This window comes from Pygocentrus nattereri, chromosome 26, assembly GCF_015220715.1.
Source record: "Pygocentrus nattereri isolate fPygNat1 chromosome 26, fPygNat1.pri, whole genome shotgun sequence".
Taxonomy (NCBI): Eukaryota; Metazoa; Chordata; class Actinopteri; order Characiformes; family Serrasalmidae; genus Pygocentrus; species Pygocentrus nattereri.
In genome coordinates this window covers 4,999,480-5,020,000 of record NC_051236.1, presented here as the reverse complement: position 1 = coordinate 5,020,000, position 20,521 = coordinate 4,999,480, and the positions used below count along the sequence as shown (strand labels likewise).

Sequence of the window (20,521 nt, the reverse complement as noted above, 5' to 3'; positions counted from 1 at the left end):
TTCACTTTCCAGTCCGTATGTGAAAAATAAGCTTTTGAATTCATTATTTTTGTTTAACATGTTTACATATATCCACAAAGGCGGCCTACAGAGATTTAGCCCTGTCCACTTACACCGAACAAGGAGTGTTTCTGCCTGAACTGCTCTTTAAATAAGGGACAATAGAGCGGAGCAATCAGAACAGAGCTCATTTACATATATCAGTCTTAAAGGGATGGTAAAATAACAGTAAGATATAGCTTGTTTAATTCTAAGGGATGAAGAGAGGCTGGAAAATAATCATGTTTGTGGTACAGAACACCTCACTAATGTCAGTTAAGTGGACATACACAAGACAAATGTAGGATATGGGCCCTTTAATCATTCTGCTCTTCTGGAGTAGGACTGAACAATTAACCATTTTTATATCAACATCACAATTTGAAAGTGTGTGATTTTCAAATCGCAAGAGCTGCGAAAAACTGGAGAAATGTGACCTAATAATGCGGAGCTGAACCTGCCGTCTGGCACACATTCAGCATTCAGGCCTCAGGTCAAGAAAATAGATGTGCTGGTCTTTTCAGTAAAAAAGGTTTATGAAATATAAAATAATAAATAATCGCTTTTACATCATAATTGCTGTTTTGACAGAATCATTCAGCTCTGTTGTTTAAAGTATAATAATTATGTCATTAAATGCCTTTTTTAAAATATTGGTCAAATCTAAACATCGGTCTGCTAAAAGATTTATCTGCCGATACCGATATTAAGCTGATATCATTGTGCAGCCCTAGAAATGACCACAGAGCCTGTACAGAAATGCATAAAAGTTGAGAAATGCTCTCTGGCTGTTTTCTCAGCTGCATGGGATGATGAGAGTGATCCTGGAGCCTCTGATTGGTAACGTTCCCATTGTGGGAGCCGTCACCATGTTCTTCATTCGCAGGCCTGTAAGTTTCTCAGTTCCTCTCCTTGTATTTCTGAAATGTTTGCGTTCGTTTCTTTTGCTCTGCTGTGCTCGTTTTATTCCTGTTTGTTTCTTATTCTAGATCTAATTTTTCCAAAATTCCGAATAGGTAAATGGTTAAGATGTAACAAAAGTCATTCAGATTCATTTGATGTGAAACTCTCTGTTAGTCAGAGCTGTTCACAGTGGTGGTGATAGGAACCAGACGTCCACCTTTAAAAGCTCCCTCACAGAGAGTTCCTACACTGAATGGTTAGGAATTCACTGGCTGTTTTATTACAGTTTTGATATGACACTTTGGCCAATAATGTATTTTTAAAAAGCAGTGATGGCAGAGAGGTCTGTGGAAAGTGCAGTTCCTCGAGATGTTGCTCTCTGATCTTCAGCTGTTTTTTTTTTTTTCTCCCTCTTTTCTCTCCTCATCAACCTCTCTCAACGCCCTCCCCTACATTAGAAACTGGAGATTAACTGGACCGGCCTAACCAACCTACTCGACATCCCAGGGCTCGAGTAAGTTTTGTAGTATATGTTCTGAAATGAACTTTTCTGTATGTGATGTTCTTTTTAAATATTTGCCTATATATACACTACATTTCCAAAAGTATTCACTCGTCTGGCTTCACACACTTATGAATTTAAGCGACACCCTGTTCTTAATCCATAGGGTTTAATATGATGTTGGCCCACCCTTTGCAGCTATAACAGCTTTAACTCTTCTGGGAAGGCTTTCCTCAGAGGCGCTTTTTTGAGGTCAGACACTGATGTTGGATGAGAAGGCCTGGCTCACAGTCTCCGCTCTAATTCATCCCAAAGGTGTTCTAGTGGGTTGAGGTCAGGACTCTGTGCAGGCCAGTCAAGTTCCTCCGCACCAAACTGGCTCATCCACATCTTTATGGACCTGCTTTGTGCACTGGTGTGCAGTCATGTTGGAACAGGGAGGGGCCGTCCCCAAACTGTTCCCACAAAGTTGGGAGCATGAAATTGTCCAAAATCTCTTGGTGCTGAAGCATTAAGAGTTCCTTTCACAGGAACTAAGGGGCCGAGCCCAACTCCTGAAAAACACCCCCACACCATAATCCCCCCTCCACCAAACTTTACACTCAGCACAGTGCAGTCAGACAAGTACCGTCTCCTGGCAACCGCCAAACCCAGACTCGTCCATTGGATTTCCAGATGGAGAAGTGTGATTGGTCACTCCAGAGAACACGTCTCCACTGCTCTAAAGTCCAGTGGCGGCGCTTTACACCACTGCATTCCACGCTTTGCATTGCGCTTGGTGATGTAAGGCTTGGATGCAGCTGCTCGGCCATGGAAACCCATTCCATGAAGCTCTCTACGCTGTTCTTGAGCTGATCTGAAGGCCACATGAAGTTTGGAGGTCTGTAGTGATTGACTCTGCAGAAAGTCGGTGACCTCTGTGCACTATGCCCCTCAGCATCCGCTGACCCCACTGTCATTTTACATGGCCGACCACTTCGTGGCTGAGTTGCTGTCGTTCCCAATCGCTTCCACATTGTTATAATCCCACTGACAGTGGACTGTGGAATATTTAGTAGTGAGGAAATTTCACGACTGGACTTGCTGCACAGGTGGCGTCTGATCACTGCACCACGCTGGAATTCACTGAGCTCCTGAGAGCGACCCATTCTTTCACTAATGTCTGTAGAAGCAGTCTGCAGGCCTAGGGGCTCGGCTTTATACACCTGTGGCCATGGATGTGATTGGAACACCTGTACTGAATGATTTGCATGGGTGACTGAATACTTTTGGAAATATGATGTATGCGTATATATTGGATGCTCCATTCAACTGTTCATGATGCACTGGGCAGTACAGTGTCCAGTGCTGTATTTGCATCTAATGGAGTGATTGCAGGCTGTCCAGTTGTTAGTTATCCCATCAAATGATACAAGTAGCTCATACAACTAAGTGAGTTGGTTTTTTTTATTCTTCTTTCCTCCCCAGTGTGATGTCAGACACTAAGATAATGGATGCCATCGCCTCCTTCCTGGTGCTGCCCAATCGCCTCACTGTCCCGCTGGTTCCAGATCTGCAAGTGGCCCAGCTGCGCTGCCCACTGCCCAGGGTAACACATTCACAAAGGCTGCATTCACATTACAAGCCTCATTGCTCAAGTCTGATCTTTTGCTCAGATCCGATCTCTCTAAGGCTACATTTACACAGCAGGAAAACGTGGAACGAATCAGATTTTCTCACCAAGTCCGATTTTTTTTTTTTTTTGTTTGTCTGTTAACATTATTTTTTAAATGTGATCTGTATGCAACATCAGTCTGAACAGATCAGCTCCTAAACCGACCCGCATGCCCAAAAGAACAGAGCTTCACACGGCTCATCCAGATGTAAACGATCATGATGGCCTGTCACTCCCAGGGGGATCAGTTTCGTCTTCACCAGCATCACAGGAGCAACGATGAAGCTACAATAGTTGACAGCTGGGCTCATCACCCAGAATGTGTTGGAGTTCACCGTAAAGAGGGAGCTGTTATTCGGCCACTTCTTTGGATCGTGTCCTCAGATTCTTTAAACTTTTTTGTTGATGCTGCAGCCTCGGTCTCCTCCGGCTGCGTTCGGCTGTTTTGTTCGAAACCTCTTTGAACACAGAGCGTTTGCATCCTCTAATTTTTTTGGTACCAAAACATCAGCCTAAATGTTTGAGACTCAGCAGCACGAAATTATGATGAATGTTGAGTTGGACTGACGTGAAAGTCGCCTGAATTCTGATCTGGCTGTTCAGTCCGAGTCGCATCGTTGCAGATCGGATACAGATCGGATTTCGGTACCACGTATGAAAGCGTCTCAAATCGGAATTCTCAGATTCAGTGTGTTTATCTGTTCACACTGACACCCAAATACACACCTGTGTCACATTTGAGGAAGAAGATCGGACTTTGGCCACTTTTACCTGCTGTGTAAACGTAACCTAACCTGACGGTTCTCATTCGTTTAGAGAAGTGACGCAAATCTGTCATTAATGCAAATGACCTGGCGTCCTGAATCTGCACCAGAAGGAGCTCATGAATGCACACGTTTACAGTAATGAGTAGTTTTTGCGAGACATTGAGTTACTCAGCATTATATTATTTAACATGGTTTTTATAATTAAGCTTCTTCCACAAGTGCCGCTCTTTAGCTCTGACTTGATAACGGTAGAAATGTTCCCAGTGTGGCGAGGATGTCAGCTTTCAGGCGTCAGAGCTGCAGTAGTTTGTGATATGGAGGCTTTGGTTTCTAATGCTCGCAGTGCTGATGTAAGGTAGGCGTGTTAAATGTGACAGTTCAATTTTTACGGGATTTGGCTGACGCTCTGATCCAGAGCGACTTACAGTTTGATCATTTTTACACAGGTAGGCCAAGATGGTGTTAGGAGTCTTGCCCAAGGACTCTTATTGGTATAATGTAGGGTGTTTGATCTGGCGGGAATTGAACCCCAGTCTACAGTATAGAAGGCAGAGGGGTTACCCACTACACTATCCAACCACACAGCTCAAACCTGCTCCAAAAGTCCTTTACACATTAAAAAACAGATTTAACATCAAATGTGGAAGCAAGCAGTAAAACAGAAGCACCCCCCACCCCCATAATCACAGGTTTCACAAGTAGAAAATATGCCAATTTTTTTGGGTCTTGTCCAGGTGTACTTTTACCAAATTGCTGCCTGTGAGAAAAATCTAGCTTTAGGTGTCCTGTTTTAATTTGTAATGAGACAAACCATCAATACCAGGTGGAAATCGTCTCTACGGCAACAGTGAAGAAGAAAAGTCTCAGTAAGAAGCCGACATCGGCCTTACGTGATAATGAGGGTGATGTTATTGTCATTTCCTTGGACAAGACTCCTAACGCTGCATCAGCTTACCTCTGTAACATGATTAGACTGTAACTCAGTCTGGATACGAGTGTCTGCCGAGCACTGTGAAGGTAGTATAACCTACATTTCCACAAATTTACCTTAAACAAATGAACCTCAGCAAGGACGACTGCTAAAGCAGCTGTTGAGAAAACTCTACAAACTTAATGCATCGTGTTACCTTAAATATTTTTATGTCCTTCCTTTTAATTGTTAGTATTTAAACTACCGCACTTTGTATCTTTGGCTTTATTTTTTCTCTTAACAGCTGTTTATACAGTGCATGTTCTCATTCATTCTCAGGCAGCAAGCTACACATACACATGTAAACACTGTGTTTCAGGGCGTGGTGCGTATTCACCTGCTGGAAGCTGAAAATCTGGCTGCTAAGGATAACTATGTGAAGGGTGTGATGGCAGGAATGTCGGACCCCTACGCTTTGATCAGGGTGGGGCCGCAATCTTTCAAATCCCGCCACCATGACAACACGTCCAGCCCGAAATGGGCCGAGATGTACGAGGTGAGTCATGCGTGTAAATAGACCCAGCCCGTCTCCTCGGACTGTAAGAGGAGGGAGATGTGAGGAGAGAGAACGTAGATTGCAGATAGACTGCTGCTGGTGTTCTACATACAGTGGGATCTAAAAGTCTGAGACCACTGGGATGGTTTTTATACAGAACAGCAAAAGTTTTAGAATTTCAGAACAAAGAAAGCTTATGAGGAGTAAAATGAAGCAGAAGTGTGGAAGATTCTTAGCCTTAACTTCCGTTGAAATATCGAAGCATTTTTAGGGTCTCATTGGACGCCACTGAATGCTCTTAGTTTAGGCTTTACCATCATTTTAGGGGTGTAACAAGTCAGCATATCATATTAGAACATTGTGTCTACTGCATTAGATCAGGGCTAACACAGCTTCAGCAGTGAGTGGAAAGTTGACTCATTCGTTGTGGTTATAATTAAATATCCTTACTGTCCAGTTCTCTCTCTCTCAGCTTCTTCCAGTGCTGCCTCATTTGGTTCGTGGAAGTATGTGTACTAAAATCACACATTTTACCAGCCATAGGTCATAGATTTTGGTCAGCATCGCTGCTGGACTGCATTCAGTACCATTACAGAGCGGCAGTTTAAGAAATATACTGTCCAAAATTCCACTATTTCAGGAAGATTGCTCTCAGAAAGTGGGATGGGATTATATAACTGCGGGAACGCAGTGATCCACGCTCGTGTCTGTGTGGTGTTGATGTGTAGATATGGCTCAGAGAATGTTTTTATATTAAGCTTATTTCATTTAATGGTCTATTCAGGGGATCTTAACTTCATGTAGTGTTTATTTACAGTGATGGTTAAAGCTTTGTAGCAGAGTAAGTTATAGCGTTCCTTAATCCGGTAGAACCTTCTTACACGCACCTGTTGGCTTCTAATTCTCCAGACACTGGTTCAAATAATATTTTTAAGAACTAATAATGCAATATTTTTTTATTAAACATTTCATAAATCCAGGCCTAATTATTCTCTCTGTGTAATCAGATGTGGTCATTACTGGCAATATTAATGATATGAACAGAAAAAGCCATTTTTGATGTCATTTATCATGATAACGATAAATATTGTCGTATCGCCCGGCCCTGTTAATATATTAACATAAGGCATGTTTTCAGGCACGTCTTGTTTTTACTGTAACGAAGCAATTATTGCTTGAGGACACGGCTGTATCATATTGTATCAAAGGGATTTGTGGATTTGGTGAATTTTGTCACTACAAACTCTGGCAGTGATCACCACTAATCACGATGAGCCGTTCGTACCATTAACACACACAGATGGATTCATCCACAGCATTGTTCTGTCCTGTGTGACGCGTCCTGTGTTTGTCTGTGATGGTGTGTAAATGTGTGTCTGTGGCTGTCAGGTCATCGTTCATGAGGTGCCTGGTCAGGAGTTGGAGGTGGAAGTTTATGACAAAGATCCAGACAAGGATGACTTCCTGGGCAGGTACCATCCCCATTCAGTCCTTCATGTCTTCATGTTTTTCATCCTGCTCTGCTGTTTTAGGCCCAATCCCGTTTCTTACTTTTACCCCTACACCTTGTGTTTGTGTTACTTGTCCCTTGGACCTGAGCTACAGGGCAGTGGTTGAGATCTTCCCTCTGAAATGAGACCCTCAAATAAAAGAGCATCACTTCATTATCAGCTACTAGCGCCGCTCTGTAGGCGACCCTGCCCGTCTGCAGGGACAGCAGAGGAGGGGAAAGTTCAGCTCCTCACTGCTGGGCTTTAGTTACATTTAGGGATCATACGCCTTCAAAGAGGGGGGCAATTATTTATTATCACCCCCCCTAATTCCTCAGTGATATGAATCTGAAGTCAGATATTCTCCAGATTCTCTGATTTTCCTGGTCCACCTTAAATGGTGCAGCAGTTACATTCTGGCGCTTCAGGCGTCAGAACTGCTGGGTTATTTAAGGTGGAACGGGAAAGTTAGCTAGCTACCAAGACATCAGCTATTACTAGTCATTTTTTATTGTTGGAATGAAGAAAAGAACCATAAGACACTGAAATGACATTAAACCGATATAATACGGTGGTTTTCTTAATTTTTTGACAGAAAATTCTCACATTTGTGGGTTTATGTAGCTCTAACACCTCGCCCTCCTCCTCTATCTCAACAAGAATCGGGACACCCTACGCCTAGACGTGAATGTGCAAAACAAAGGGGAAGTGCTGAGTGGTAGGGACGAGGGGTGAAATGGGATTGGGCCTTTGTGTGTCTTCTACAAACCCAGTTCCAAAGCAGTTGGGTCAATGTGTGAAATGCTAATAAAGAGACATCAGTGACTAGTAAATTCTGTTTACGCTGTATTTAAATGGTAAAGCAGTACAAAATAAACACTATGTTTATCTAATGAACTTTATTGTTTATCTGTAAATGTACACTCGTTGTAAATTTGATGCCTGCAACATGTTCCAAAAAAGTTGTCACCTTTCCGGGGACTGGAGACACAAACTGATCCGGTTTTGTTTGTGATCAGTTTTTTTTGTACAGGGTGAGTCAGAAGTCACAGGACAGGTTTTGTTTTATTTTATTTTTTGGTTTGTTATCGACTTTTATCTCTGGGGTCATCTCAAAGAAATTGTGCATGCTGAGAAAATCCGCAACAAACACCACCTTCAGCACCGCATCGTGGAGGCTTGTGACAGCATAAAAAAATAAAATAAAACGGTGTCCTGTGACTTTTGACTCACCTTGTGTAACTTCCTCTTCAGTACAAACAAACATGCATATGTACAGTCAAGATTACCGTCAGCGCCAGTATAAATATAATCACTGTCACACCAAATATGAAAATAAGTGTGGGGTGAGTTTTCTGGGCGTTGATCTAATGGACTAATACTAAATCCTGAAGTGCTGATTTAATCGCGTCCTGCGCCACTATTGTAGCTGATTTAGCTGTGATGTAGTCCCTTCAAGGGAGACAATACCACAGTAGAACAGTGACCAATGTTGTGATAGTGGCATATTGGGATTCAACCAATTAAACCAAGTTTTATGCATTTTTGGACATTTTATCTAGTAAACAAAAAGGTTCTGTGTCCAAAGTCAAACTAACTTAGTGCTATAAGTTTCTGTTTGTGAGCCAATCAGCACTTCAAATACACACAAGAGGACCAATCAGGCTCCGCTTCTTTGTCATGTCGAGTGACTGTGGGAAAAAGTTTGTAATTAATTTAAGAAAACTCTGCCTGTCTTTTTACTGATCTTTAAAAAAAGTCTTATTACCTTAAATATCATAAATATTAAGATATTAATATCAATTGAATCGATGGGCTCTTAATTACAACATAAACATTGTTTCATTCATTCATTTAATCTTTTCTCCCAGAATTAGACATTTCAGCTCATTAGAGCCACATTTCTGATATGAAACTGATTGACCTCTGTGCTGGACAAAACATTAAGCACTGAACTTTATACTTGATCTATTAATGAGTGCTTTTTTGTTATAAACAAATAGACAAATGATCAAATAAATGCCATAGAAACCGTTAAATGTAACATTCTGATAATGTCGACACTAATTTTACGTTTTAAAACAAATTATGAGGATAAACTGTTTGTGTTCCTTTACCATCGTTGCTTCTTTTCGTGTTTTGTCAGATGGAACCTAATAAGTCCAAGCAGAAAGCGAGTTCTCAGGATTAGAAGGTTCTGTCTGCATTTGACCTGTTCCAAAAAAACCCATTTAGAAATCTGATAGGGTTCTGGTTTTGTATATTTAGAACTCATTTAGGGTGTCTGTCATGTTCGTGTATAAAGAGGCGTGTTCGACGTGTCAGTTTTGCTGTTTGGAACCCGAAATCTTTGAGACTTAATATCCCAAAACTGCTCAGAACACAGACAGAAACTAATAATTTCAAGGTTTTTTTTTTGAGTTTTACATTTACGGCATTTGGCTGACGCTCTGATCCAGAGCGACTTACAATGTGATCATTTTACACAGATAGTAGGTGAAGGTGGTGTTGGGAGTCTTGCCCAAGGACTCTTATTGGTATAGTGTAGGGTGTTTACCCAGGTGGGGATTGAACCCCAGTCTACAGCGTAGAAGGCAGAGGTGTTACCCACTACACTAACCAACCACCGTGTGTGTTATTGTGAGTTAATGTGAAGGTGAACAAACTATCATTTAATAAACAGAGAAACAGATTTTTTTTTAGTCTGACCAGAGGAGGATGCGTCCCCCCCTTATGAGCCTTGGTTCCTCCCAAGGTTTCTTCCTCAGCTCTGAGGGAGGTTCTCCTTGCCACTGTCGCCCCTGGCTTGCTCACCTGGGGGTTTTACATTCATGTTAAAACTTTGTCTTTACTGGAATTCTATGAAGCGGCATTCAGTTGTAAAAAGCGCTACAAATAAATTTGATTTGATTTGATTTGAGGTACAAATGGACAGATCCAGTTTTAAAAACATGGCATTTTTGCCATTCGCCTGTTATACAAGGCTTCAGCAGTGCAGCTGAACATTCGTTATTGTGTTTTGAGTTTAATAAGAGACTCAGTGGGAGACACATTTTTATCATATTACTTAAGAAAATCAGGTCTGTTTACGTGAGACTGGCGCTCTTACTTATGTCACAATTATCTTTAATATCATTTATATTATATAATATTATTTTCGCATGAAATAAATAAATACAACTAGAATACTCGTTTGAAAAGGGAGTAACTGTAATGTGATTAAGTTAAACTGTAATGGAAAAGCATTACTTTTTACATTACTGAGTATTAATAATATGATGTTTTCCCATGAAGATAATGCTCTACAGGGTTTCTGGCTGTTCGAAAGCTTGTTCTTGGATTGTCGATGAGGCCATCGATTCTGGCCTCATAGCTAACGTGAGGTTTTTCCTTTAAAGGTTAAATGGCTTCAGAGTTTCCATCCAATTTCATTTCCATGCTCTGAAGAGTTGTGTATTGGTTAGAGGACTGTGGGCCCAGGCCTCACAACTCCTACCCCAAGTTTTCGTTTTCAGAGGCGGAATAGCTCGGTCCCTGGCCTCGGCCCCAGATCTACCGTCCCAATGTCTTTCTATAAGCCCCCAGTGCTGCTCATAACACTGTTACATCAGTGGTCTGTGTCTAGTAACGTGATCTCATGCTCGTGATTTGTTAATGAGCTGCTGCAGAGGTTCTCAGTCTAGCCGCCTCGTTCTCATTGGTGCCGTTTTCCGGTTAGCAGCACTCCTGAGGCGGTTAATCTGAGATTTGCAGCCTGACCTCACATGTGTTGGCAGGAGCCAAAATGTGGCGTGGATTGAGGTCATTCAGGAACCACAAGAGTAGTGATTGCTTGGACCGGCTTTAAAATAAGATGTAGAGTTTAGAAGTACTGCTGGATTTTTAGACCCCCCCCCCTTTCCGTAGAACCAGGACCAGGAGGCCAGTCTTGTGTCTGTAGCACACACACACACACACACACACACACACACACACACACACACATTGGGAGCTGGTTGTCTGTAGCATTGATCTGTATTTTTTCATTGTGCGCACACTTCAGTGTTTATAAAGGCTGGCTGAGGTACAGAAGCAACAGCTGTTGTTAACCTATACATAGGCAGTGAGGAGTAACTGCTCACATTGTCCTCCCAGGTGCAGCCCACAGACACAGATCTCATACATAACGCATAATACTGAACATAATATTACACTAAACATATAATCCAGCGGATCCTTTAATATTTAAAATATTGTTCAATCACATTTACTGTCACATCACGTTCACACAGGTGCGGAGGTGAGTGAAAATCTTAGGTGCGTAGCCCCCCTTGTAGAATTTAAATACAAAAAAAATGTATAAAACAAAAGAAATATATATTTATTGCTGCTGTTGGAACAAAACCTCGTACCTCCAAAATGGCAACTTTACAGGAGAAGGAAAAAACGTTTCTTTTAATGGAAGTCAATGGAACCAGAATTTTGTCCAGGTCATTTTGGGCCGTTTCTTTTGGTCCTTTCATCATGAAATTTACACACAATGTAAAGGGTAACGGGTACTTTCAAATTCTGTCAAAAACTGAAAAATGGAGATATGAGGTTTTATCCCGACAACAGTGGTATATATATATATATATATATATAGATATATATAGATATATAATATCACTCCATATATACAGACTCTAAATATATATATTTTACACTATATACACTACTTTACACTATATATATATATATTGATCGTAAACAGCTTAAAAATCATTCATAAGAATTTATAACATCTAAATAAAAAGGGGTGACAGTGACCCATTACTTGCCAATTAGTGATCCTACATTCATCTATACCAGCGTTTCCCAGCCTGGTCCTCAGTGCCCTTGAAGCATTCCACATTTTCCTTCATGTTCCTATTTGTTGTGAGTTAGGTTGGAGCTAAAATGCGGACCATCTGGGGGTCCTGAGGGTTGGGGTGGTGGGTCCTGAAGACTGGGCTGGGGAGCTATAATGTTAAAGCTCAGATGTTGCTGGTTACTGATCTTTGTCTTCCCCATCAGTCGGCATTAACCCTGTCAGCGTCATCAGATGTTTCAATTCACCAGACGTACCACTGCGTTTGATATGTGATGGCTCTTTATCTCTTGTGTTCTGATCAGTCTGTCCACTTTGTTCTGTTTGTTGTGTTTGTGTTCAGGACTAAGATGGATTTGGGTATAGTGAGGAAGGCCAGAGTTATTGATGAGGTGAGATTCTTTTGGAAAATAACAGACTGCTTTCTCTCCCTATATATATATATATATATATAAAGCCCTGTATCTCCATTTTTGTTATTTTTAGGTTTTTTTTTTTTTTTACATATTTTGAAAATGCCTGTTGGCCTTTATATTATATTATGTAAATTTCATGATGGTTGGACCAAAAGAACTGGAACAAAATGACTTGGAAAGACGTCTGGTTCCATTGACTTACATTAAAAGTAAAGTAGGTGTTTTTCCTTCTCCTGTACCTGTAAAGTTACTATATATATATATATATATATATATATATATATATATATATTAGTGTTTCATATCATATAAATCTGCGACTATTAAAAATATTTTCAAATATTTGAGAATATTTTCTCAAATGTAAAAATTCCTGAAGAATAAGGAAAGTTTGAAATATTTTCCAGTTCGATAATTAAATGAAAAAAGAAACTACTGTATATTTATTTGTAACAATTTTGGATATAACAAGTCTTAATGCCCAATATATGAACAAGTTTTATTTCTTGTATAAATGTGATAATTATTATTATAACAGTGATATCTCATGATGCCTTGTACTGACAGTAAACCACAGAGATGTTATGAGATTCGAGATCTTTGTGTTTGAAGGCATTTATTTGGCCCCTGAACTCTGTTTGTGCTCCTCCTCAGTGGTTCACCCTGAAGGACGCAGACACAGGACGAGTTCACCTTAAACTGGAATGGCTAACATTAGAGGACAACACAGAGAGACTGAATCAGGTAAGTACACACACACACACACACACACACACACACATGCTGAGATGCGGTCAGGTGGGCGATATGGTCGAAATATATTATCACGATACTTCAAGACATTTTCACACATGCTGTGCTGGTACGAGTGGATCAGACACAGCAGTGCTGCTGGAGTTTTTAAACACTGTGTCCACTCACTGTCCACTCTATTAGACACTCCTACCTTGTCGGTCCTTGTAGATGTAAAGTCAGTGACGACAGCTCATCTGCTGCTGCACAATTTGTGTTGGTCATCCTCTAGTCCTTCGTCAGTGGTCACAGGACGCTGTTGGCTGGATATTTTCTGTTGGTGGACTATTCTCAGTCCAGCAGCGACACTGAGGTGTTTAAAAACTCCAGCAGCACGGCTGTGTCTGATCCACTCAGACCAGCACAACACACACTAACACACCACCACCACCATGTCAGTGTTACTGCAGAATGATCCCCCAGCCAAACAGTACCTGCTCTGTGAGGGTCCTTGGGGGTCCTGACCACTGAAGAACAGGGTAAAAGGGGGTAACAATAACTCATTTTGGTCTCTTTGTAATAAAACATGCTGTTTTTTGTTCTTTAATTATTAACAATGTCTACAAAATGCTCAGAAAAATGTCTTATGACACAATTTATAATTTATTATTTACAATAACAATAAAATATTGCTGTATTGCGAACACAGTTACAGGTGTTTTATTACAGATAGATAGGCAAAGCTTAACTCGTGTCTATCTAAGTGCGGTGCATTTAGATAAGAGCTTAGATTAGTGCTCACTTATGTGCTTCACTAAGTGATGGTCTTCAGTTGTTTGAAGACTGTGAGAGAGTCTGCAGCTGGGGGTGGGCAGTATGATAACTAGGAGCACATTGCAGATGTCATCAGTACCTAAAGGGTAATTCCACCAATTTTGTATAATTCAGTTGTTGATATGTAAACAGAAGCATCCAGAGTGGTTTGGTGTGAAGTGGTTTCATGTAGAGACTCAGATCTCTTTGGTGATGGGAACCAGGCGTCGCCATGACAACACAGATATAGACATATTACTTACCATCCAGAACCACCAGAGAACCTACACCAGTCTTCTGTGTTTATATGTGCTTGATGGTAAAACAGTGAAAAATAAGTTTTCTTTGGGAACTATTTTTCCTCACCCCATCTCTCTATACCCCCCATCCCATCTCTCTATACCCCCCATCCCATCTCTCTATACCCCCCATCCCATCTCTCTATACTCCCCATCCCATCTCTCTATACACCCCATCCCATCTCTCTATACCCCCCATCCCATCTCTCTATACCCCCCATCCCATCTCTCTATACTCCCCATCCCATCTCTCTATACTCCCCATCCCATCTCTCTATACACCCCATCCCATCTCTCTATACCCCCCATCCCATCTCTCTATACCCCCAACGACATCTCTCTGTACCCCCACCCCATCTCTCTATACCCCCAACGACATCTCTCTGTACTCCCACCCCATCTCTCTATACCCCCAACCACATCTCTCTGTGCCCCCACCCCATCTCTCTATACCCCCAACGACATCTCTCTGTACCCCCACCCCATCTCCCTATACCCCCAACGACATCTCTCTGTGCCCCCACCCCATCTCTCTATACCCCCAACCACATCTCTCTGTACCCCCACCCCATCTCTCTATACCCCCCACGACATCTCTCTATACCCCCAACCACATCTCTCTGTGCCCCCATCCCATCTCTCTATACCCCCCACGACATCTCTCTGTGCCCCATCCCATCTCTCTATACCCCCCACGACATCTCTCTGTACCCCCACCCCATCTCTCTATACTCCCCACCCCATCTCTCTCATTCTCAGGTTCTGAAAAGAAATGAAAGTGTGTTGAGTAAAACAACAGATCCCCCCTCTGCAGCCATCCTGGCGGTGTATTTGGACAAGGCGGAGGCGCTTCCTGTGAGTAACACTTTGACTTCCTCTTCTTTCTACTCAAACACTTTTCCTTTGCTGTGTTTTGTTGCTAAGTAACAATAGAATAATTACATCTAAGCTCCTTCTCCCTGGCCGTGGAGCGCTGGTAGGTAATGGCTAGATGTTTGAAAATGGACCAAATTAAACAATGAGAATGATCTGGTTTAGTTAGTTTTTCAATGTGAGGGTGGCTGTAATGCTTCAAAACAAACTCTGGAAGTTTTTATTAGTATTTATTGTTGTTTGTGTTGTTTTTGTCTTTCTCAGATGAAGAAAGGCAAGAAGGATCCCAGTCCGATGGTGCAGCTTTCTGTGCGCGACGTAACCCGAGAAAGCCGAGTAAGATACACATACATATGCCAGTACCATGCGGACGTTCCATAATTGTTCAGTTCAGTTGTTTCAGCCATAAATGCAAACAGCCATGCAGTCTCGTTAGACAAAAACTGGCAGTAGAGTGTGTCGTACTGAAGAGCTCAAAATTGCATCACTCTTCCGTTGCATCACTCACTACAGAGTTTCAAACCACTTTCAAAGAGCTGTGCATCAGAGCTTCACGAAATGGGTCTCCATGGTTGAGTAGCTGCACACAAGCCTAGGATCACTATGCACAATGGCAAGAGACGACTGGAGTGGTGTGAAGCGCTGCCACTGGACAGTGGATCAATCGAAACGTGTTCCCTGGAGTGATGAATCAGCTTCTCTGTCTGGCAGTCTGATGGATGAATCTGGGATGCATAGTGCCAACAGTGAAATTTGGTGGAGGAGGTATAATGAGCTGGGGCTGTTTTTTTAAGGGGCTGGGTTTGGGCCCCTTAGTTCCAGTGAAGCATGATGTTGATGCTACAAAGACATTTTACGCAGTTATCTGCTTCCAGCTTTGTGTCAGCAGTTTGGGGAAGAGCCTTTCCCGTTCCAGCATGACTGAGTCCCTGTGCACAAAGCAGTTTGGTGTGGAGGCACTCCAGTGGTCTGCACAGAGCCCTGACATCAACCCCACTGAACACTGTTGGGACGAACTGGAATGGAACTTGCCAGCCAGGCCCTCTCATCCAACCTCACAGACGCAAATTCCCCCAGACACACTCCAAAATCCTGTGAAAAGTTTCCAAAAGAGTGGAGGCTGTTATAATGCCATATTAATATCCAGGTTCACATAGGAGTGATGGTCAGATGTCCACATGCTCAAATCAAACATTCCTTTGTTATTCCCAGTCATCTCGATTGTAGATAGCAGACAGCTTGGGGCCAATCCTGGCTTTCCCATGTGAGTGCTGGTTGACTACTAGGTAGACGTTAGGCATGTGGGCCAGAATAGGGCCAGATCCTGGACAGCTTCATACCATTTTACCTTGTGTCTACATTTGTGGGACAGTTCAGGTGTGGACCAAAAATGTAGTTGGGCCAAATTCGGACCAGATTTGGGCCATATCCTTTAGTTCTACTCACTTTACAGTGTGTGGGCCAGATCTGGGCCAAGGACCCAGCTGTATTCTGGGCCAGAACAAACCAAGGATGTGGCCCACAAGTGAGCCAGAGAAATTTTTCTAACTGGGATACGTTTCTTTTTGGTTTTTGCTTCACTTTTTCTCTTCCTCAGACATGCTGGGACACAGTTAATCCCCAGTGGGAAGATGCCTTCACATTCTTCATCCAAGATCCACAAAAACAGGACATTGACATCCAGGTATGGACATGTAGCTGTGTTAATTTGATTTGTTTACCTTGACAAGTAGTGTAAGGTGGTGGGTCCTGACTCTTACCTTCAATATTACTTTAGCCAAATGCACAGGGCAAACATAGTGGTGTCTGTTGAAACTGGAGCAGGTTAGTATACACCCACACACACCCACCCCACCCAAAACGCCACACCCACCCACCCAAAACGCCACACCCACCCATCCAAAACGCCACACCCACCCATCCATTCAAAATCTACTAAAGCTAATATCAGCCTTAAGAGATTTCAGCCTCGCAGATGTTTAGAAAACTCCATCCCTGTTTTAGGCTGATCCAAAACTCATGCAAAAGTGGACAATATTGCATAAGTTTGACCCATCCATCACTCCCATCCACACGCTTGTCCTCCCAAAAATCTCAATACTAAGCCAAAATAGCTGAACACATCAATAGACAGTGGGCTTCATTCACAAATCATTCCTAAGAAGAAATTTCTTAAACACACTTAAAAAGTTTTTATGAAGACTCTGACATTCACCATTACATTACATTACATTACATTACATTACATTTAGCAGACGCTTTTATCCAAAGCGACTTACAAATAATGAGGTACATAGAACAAACATAGTCAGGCCTTAAAGGAGGCCAAAGGGTAATAGCGGGGTAGAGAAGGGAAGGAGGGCAAGAAGGAGATGAGGTTGGTAGTGGTTAGATTGCAAGAGGCGATTAGATTAAGTGCTCCCTGAACAGTGGAAGGTAGCTTGTTCCACCATTGAGAACAGTCTCGATTGCTTTCTGTGAATGTTTGGCAAAGCTAAGCGACGTTCACCAGTGTTTTCTTATGTGGGATTTGTTCTCAGGTAAGAAAAGAATCTGCAAACACTTGAAAGCACAAAGGTTTAAGAACACATCTGTTCTTAGGACTTTTCTCAAGAACACATAAGAAAAAAACCATTGAGATTTTGGTGAATAAGGCCCAGTGGGAGCGCTGAGAAGTCCTGCTCAGAGCGTTTTAGTGTTTTCCCTGCTCGAACACGCCTGACTCAACTCATCAGCGATTTAACAAGCCTTTCCTGAGTGACCTGGGCGTGTTTGTGTAAGAGCTGAGAAAACAATAACCCATGCAGGACATTCAGCTTGGCGACATTAGCGCATAAAAGACAGAAAAAAGACAAGTCACTGCACTGACCGTGTCTTTAGTCTTTATTTATATCTTTTGTTAAGGGGAACAAGGTCAAATGTGTAATGCACTCTCAGAAATAAAGGTTCTAAACTGTCTCTGGGGTGGGACCCTCAAGGCTCCATCTCAGTACCTTCAGTCAGGGAACATAACTGAACCAGAACCCACTGAAATGATCTGTTCTAAGCTGTACTGACTCCACACACCCCGCCTCGCCTCGCCTCCAGGCTGTTATTCTACTGATCTGTTTTAAAACATTCGGTTATGAAAAGGAACAAATACCAACTTTTCACCTGGAGAACCTGATTTAAGCTTCACAATCAGACCCAAAACCCACTGCTGGAGCTTTGAGGGAACATTTACACAGTTTGTACCTTGATGAACGAAAAATGTACCTGAACAGAACTTTTATTTCTAAAGGTGTGGGGTTTAAAATCATATTCTAACCTGTGAAATAACACACTGAGTGACCTACTTTCTTCAATGAACCACATCAGTTTTGTGAGGTTTGCAAAGCATCTGTAAACTTACTGTTTACACACACACACACACACACACACACACACACACACACACACACACACACACACAGTTATACATGAAAGGTCAAAGAACATTCTAGGTAAGGGTTCAGCATTAGTGCAAGATCTGAGTTTTGGGCACAGATTAAAAATAATCCAAGATTAAATTACACATTTACTGTGAACTGTCAGTTAAAAAACCATTTCAGGACATTTGGGACATTTTAGAGATGATTTAAGGAACTCTGTGGCTGTGTCACTTTTTAATGTGCAAACTGTTTACCAAAAAGTATTTTTAGGTTCTTTTATTCAATATTTCAGTAATTCTGTGAATAAGATAATATACTGTAATATGCTGTAATCACCAATTTATCTTTTTTGTAATATAAACAGATTTATTGCTGCTGTCAGAACAAAACCTTGTATCTCCAAAATAGTAACTTTACAGGAGAAGGAAAAAACCTACTTTACTTTTAATGTAAGTCAATGGAACCAGAATTTTGTCTAGGTCATTTTGGGCCATTTCCTTTAGTCCAGTCATCATAAAATGTGGACCCAACATAAAGGGCTACTGCCTTTTTCAAACTAGGTCAAACAATGAAAAATGACAAAAATGTAGATACGAGGTTCTGTTCCCACCAGCAGAGATATAGATATATAATAGATAATAATCTAAAGGTTTTATGCCTTTTACATCTGATCTCCACTTTTAAAATTTGATGAATTCTGGATATAAATTAGATTAACATTGAAATTCTATTTCTATTATTAAGAACACAGTGACTCCAGACTTTTGCACAGCAGTGTAATTTATATAATGCAGCCGTTAAACACTGTGACAATCTCTTTCAGGTGAAGGATAATGACCGTGTGCAGAGCCTGGGCAGCCTGTCCATCCCTCTGTCTCGTGTGCTCTCATGTCCTCAGCTCAGCCTGAATGAGTGGTATAATCTGGATCAGTCCGGCCCGGGCAGTCGTATCCACATCAACACTGTACTCAGGGTAATGACACTGCAGCGCTGTGCACGCCACAATAACACCCTGATTCATTCCACTGCATTCCTGCATGTTTCATGATGAGCTGAATTGTGGTTTAAACGGTACAATTAGCTGAGTCTAAGAAAGGAAAGTCTCTATCTGCTCCCAGCGTCTAGACAGAAGATGCTTTTTCCTCAAATAGGTTCCACGTGGTACTGAAACACTACAAAACCCAGTGCACTGTCAACACTGCATGTAAAGCAGTCGGCACAGTGGCCTCTTTACGTTTTACTGCTTTAAGGCCATTAAGCAGGGATGTGGATCAACGTTTTGAGCGTTTAGCACCGACATAAAATCATATTCTTCTAAAAAGTATTAATCTCAATAAATGTAACACGTTGTCATTTAAACAGTGAAAAAGCTTCGTATTTTAATTTAAATTTTGTGAACTGTTTACCTAATTTATTTACTCCACAGTAATTCATATTCACCACAGGGGGCGCTATTAGCATTCAAGCAGTGTTTTTTCCTTGAGCGTCTTTGAGCGCAAGGAAACCCACACCAGCAGTAATGCATGTATGGCTGGAATCATACAGTTCAGAATGGGACGTAATTTATCACCTTAAAAGTAAAGCTCAGTGATATTTAAAATGAGTGGACTGAGACACATTTGAACAACATGTTATAACATATCAGTCTCTCCAAGACACATTTAACAACCGAAACCCCTCCCAGTACAATCAAAACCCCTCCCAGTACAATCAAAACCCTTCCCAGTACAATCAAAACCCGTCCCAGTACAATCAAAACCTCTCCCAGTACAAATGAAACCCCTCCCAGTACAAACGACATTCCTCACAGTACAACCAAAACCTCCCAGTACAACCAAAACCCCTCCCAGTACAACCGAAACCACTCCCAGTACAAACTAAACTCCTCCCAGTACAAACCACATCCCCCCCCCCCCCCCCCCCCCCCCGTACAACAAAAAACCTAACAATACAATCAAAACCCCTCACAGTAAAAACGAAACCCCTCCCAGTACAACCAAACCCCTCCCAGTACACCAAAACCTCTCAGGACAACCAAAACCTCTCCCAATACAACCAACCAAACCCCCCCCCCACCAGTACACCAAAACCTCTCAGTACAACCAAAACCCCTCTCCCAGTACAATAAAACTCCTACTAGTACAAATGACATTTCTCACAGAACAACCGAAACTTTTCCCAGTACTAAAGACATTCCTCCCAGTACAAATAACGCTCCGTTCAGTACAACCGAAACCCCTCCCAGTATAACCGAAACTCAAGTTTTGTAAAGTATGCTGTCTGTATTTCTGCCTAGGCTGGGCATCATCTTTACCAGAATACAGTGATA

The 20,521-nt window shown here is 41.8% G+C and overlaps 1 protein-coding gene across 1 annotated transcript in view; it reads left to right on the top strand.

The window, feature by feature from the left end:
- esyt1b (extended synaptotagmin-like protein 1b) overlaps positions 1-20,521 on the top strand; it is a 94,303-nt gene that overhangs the window by 18,174 nt on the left and 55,608 nt on the right. The window contains exons 6-16 of the mRNA XM_037534861.1: positions 840-929; positions 1,401-1,456; positions 2,912-3,032; positions 5,155-5,331; positions 6,721-6,803; positions 11,993-12,041; positions 12,720-12,809; positions 14,669-14,764; positions 15,047-15,118; positions 16,380-16,466; positions 19,016-19,165. Coding sequence (XP_037390758.1) covers positions 840-929; positions 1,401-1,456; positions 2,912-3,032; positions 5,155-5,331; positions 6,721-6,803; positions 11,993-12,041; positions 12,720-12,809; positions 14,669-14,764; positions 15,047-15,118; positions 16,380-16,466; positions 19,016-19,165 — 1,071 coding nt within the window. The remainder of the gene's footprint in view (positions 1-839; positions 930-1,400; positions 1,457-2,911; positions 3,033-5,154; positions 5,332-6,720; positions 6,804-11,992; positions 12,042-12,719; positions 12,810-14,668; positions 14,765-15,046; positions 15,119-16,379; positions 16,467-19,015; positions 19,166-20,521) is intronic.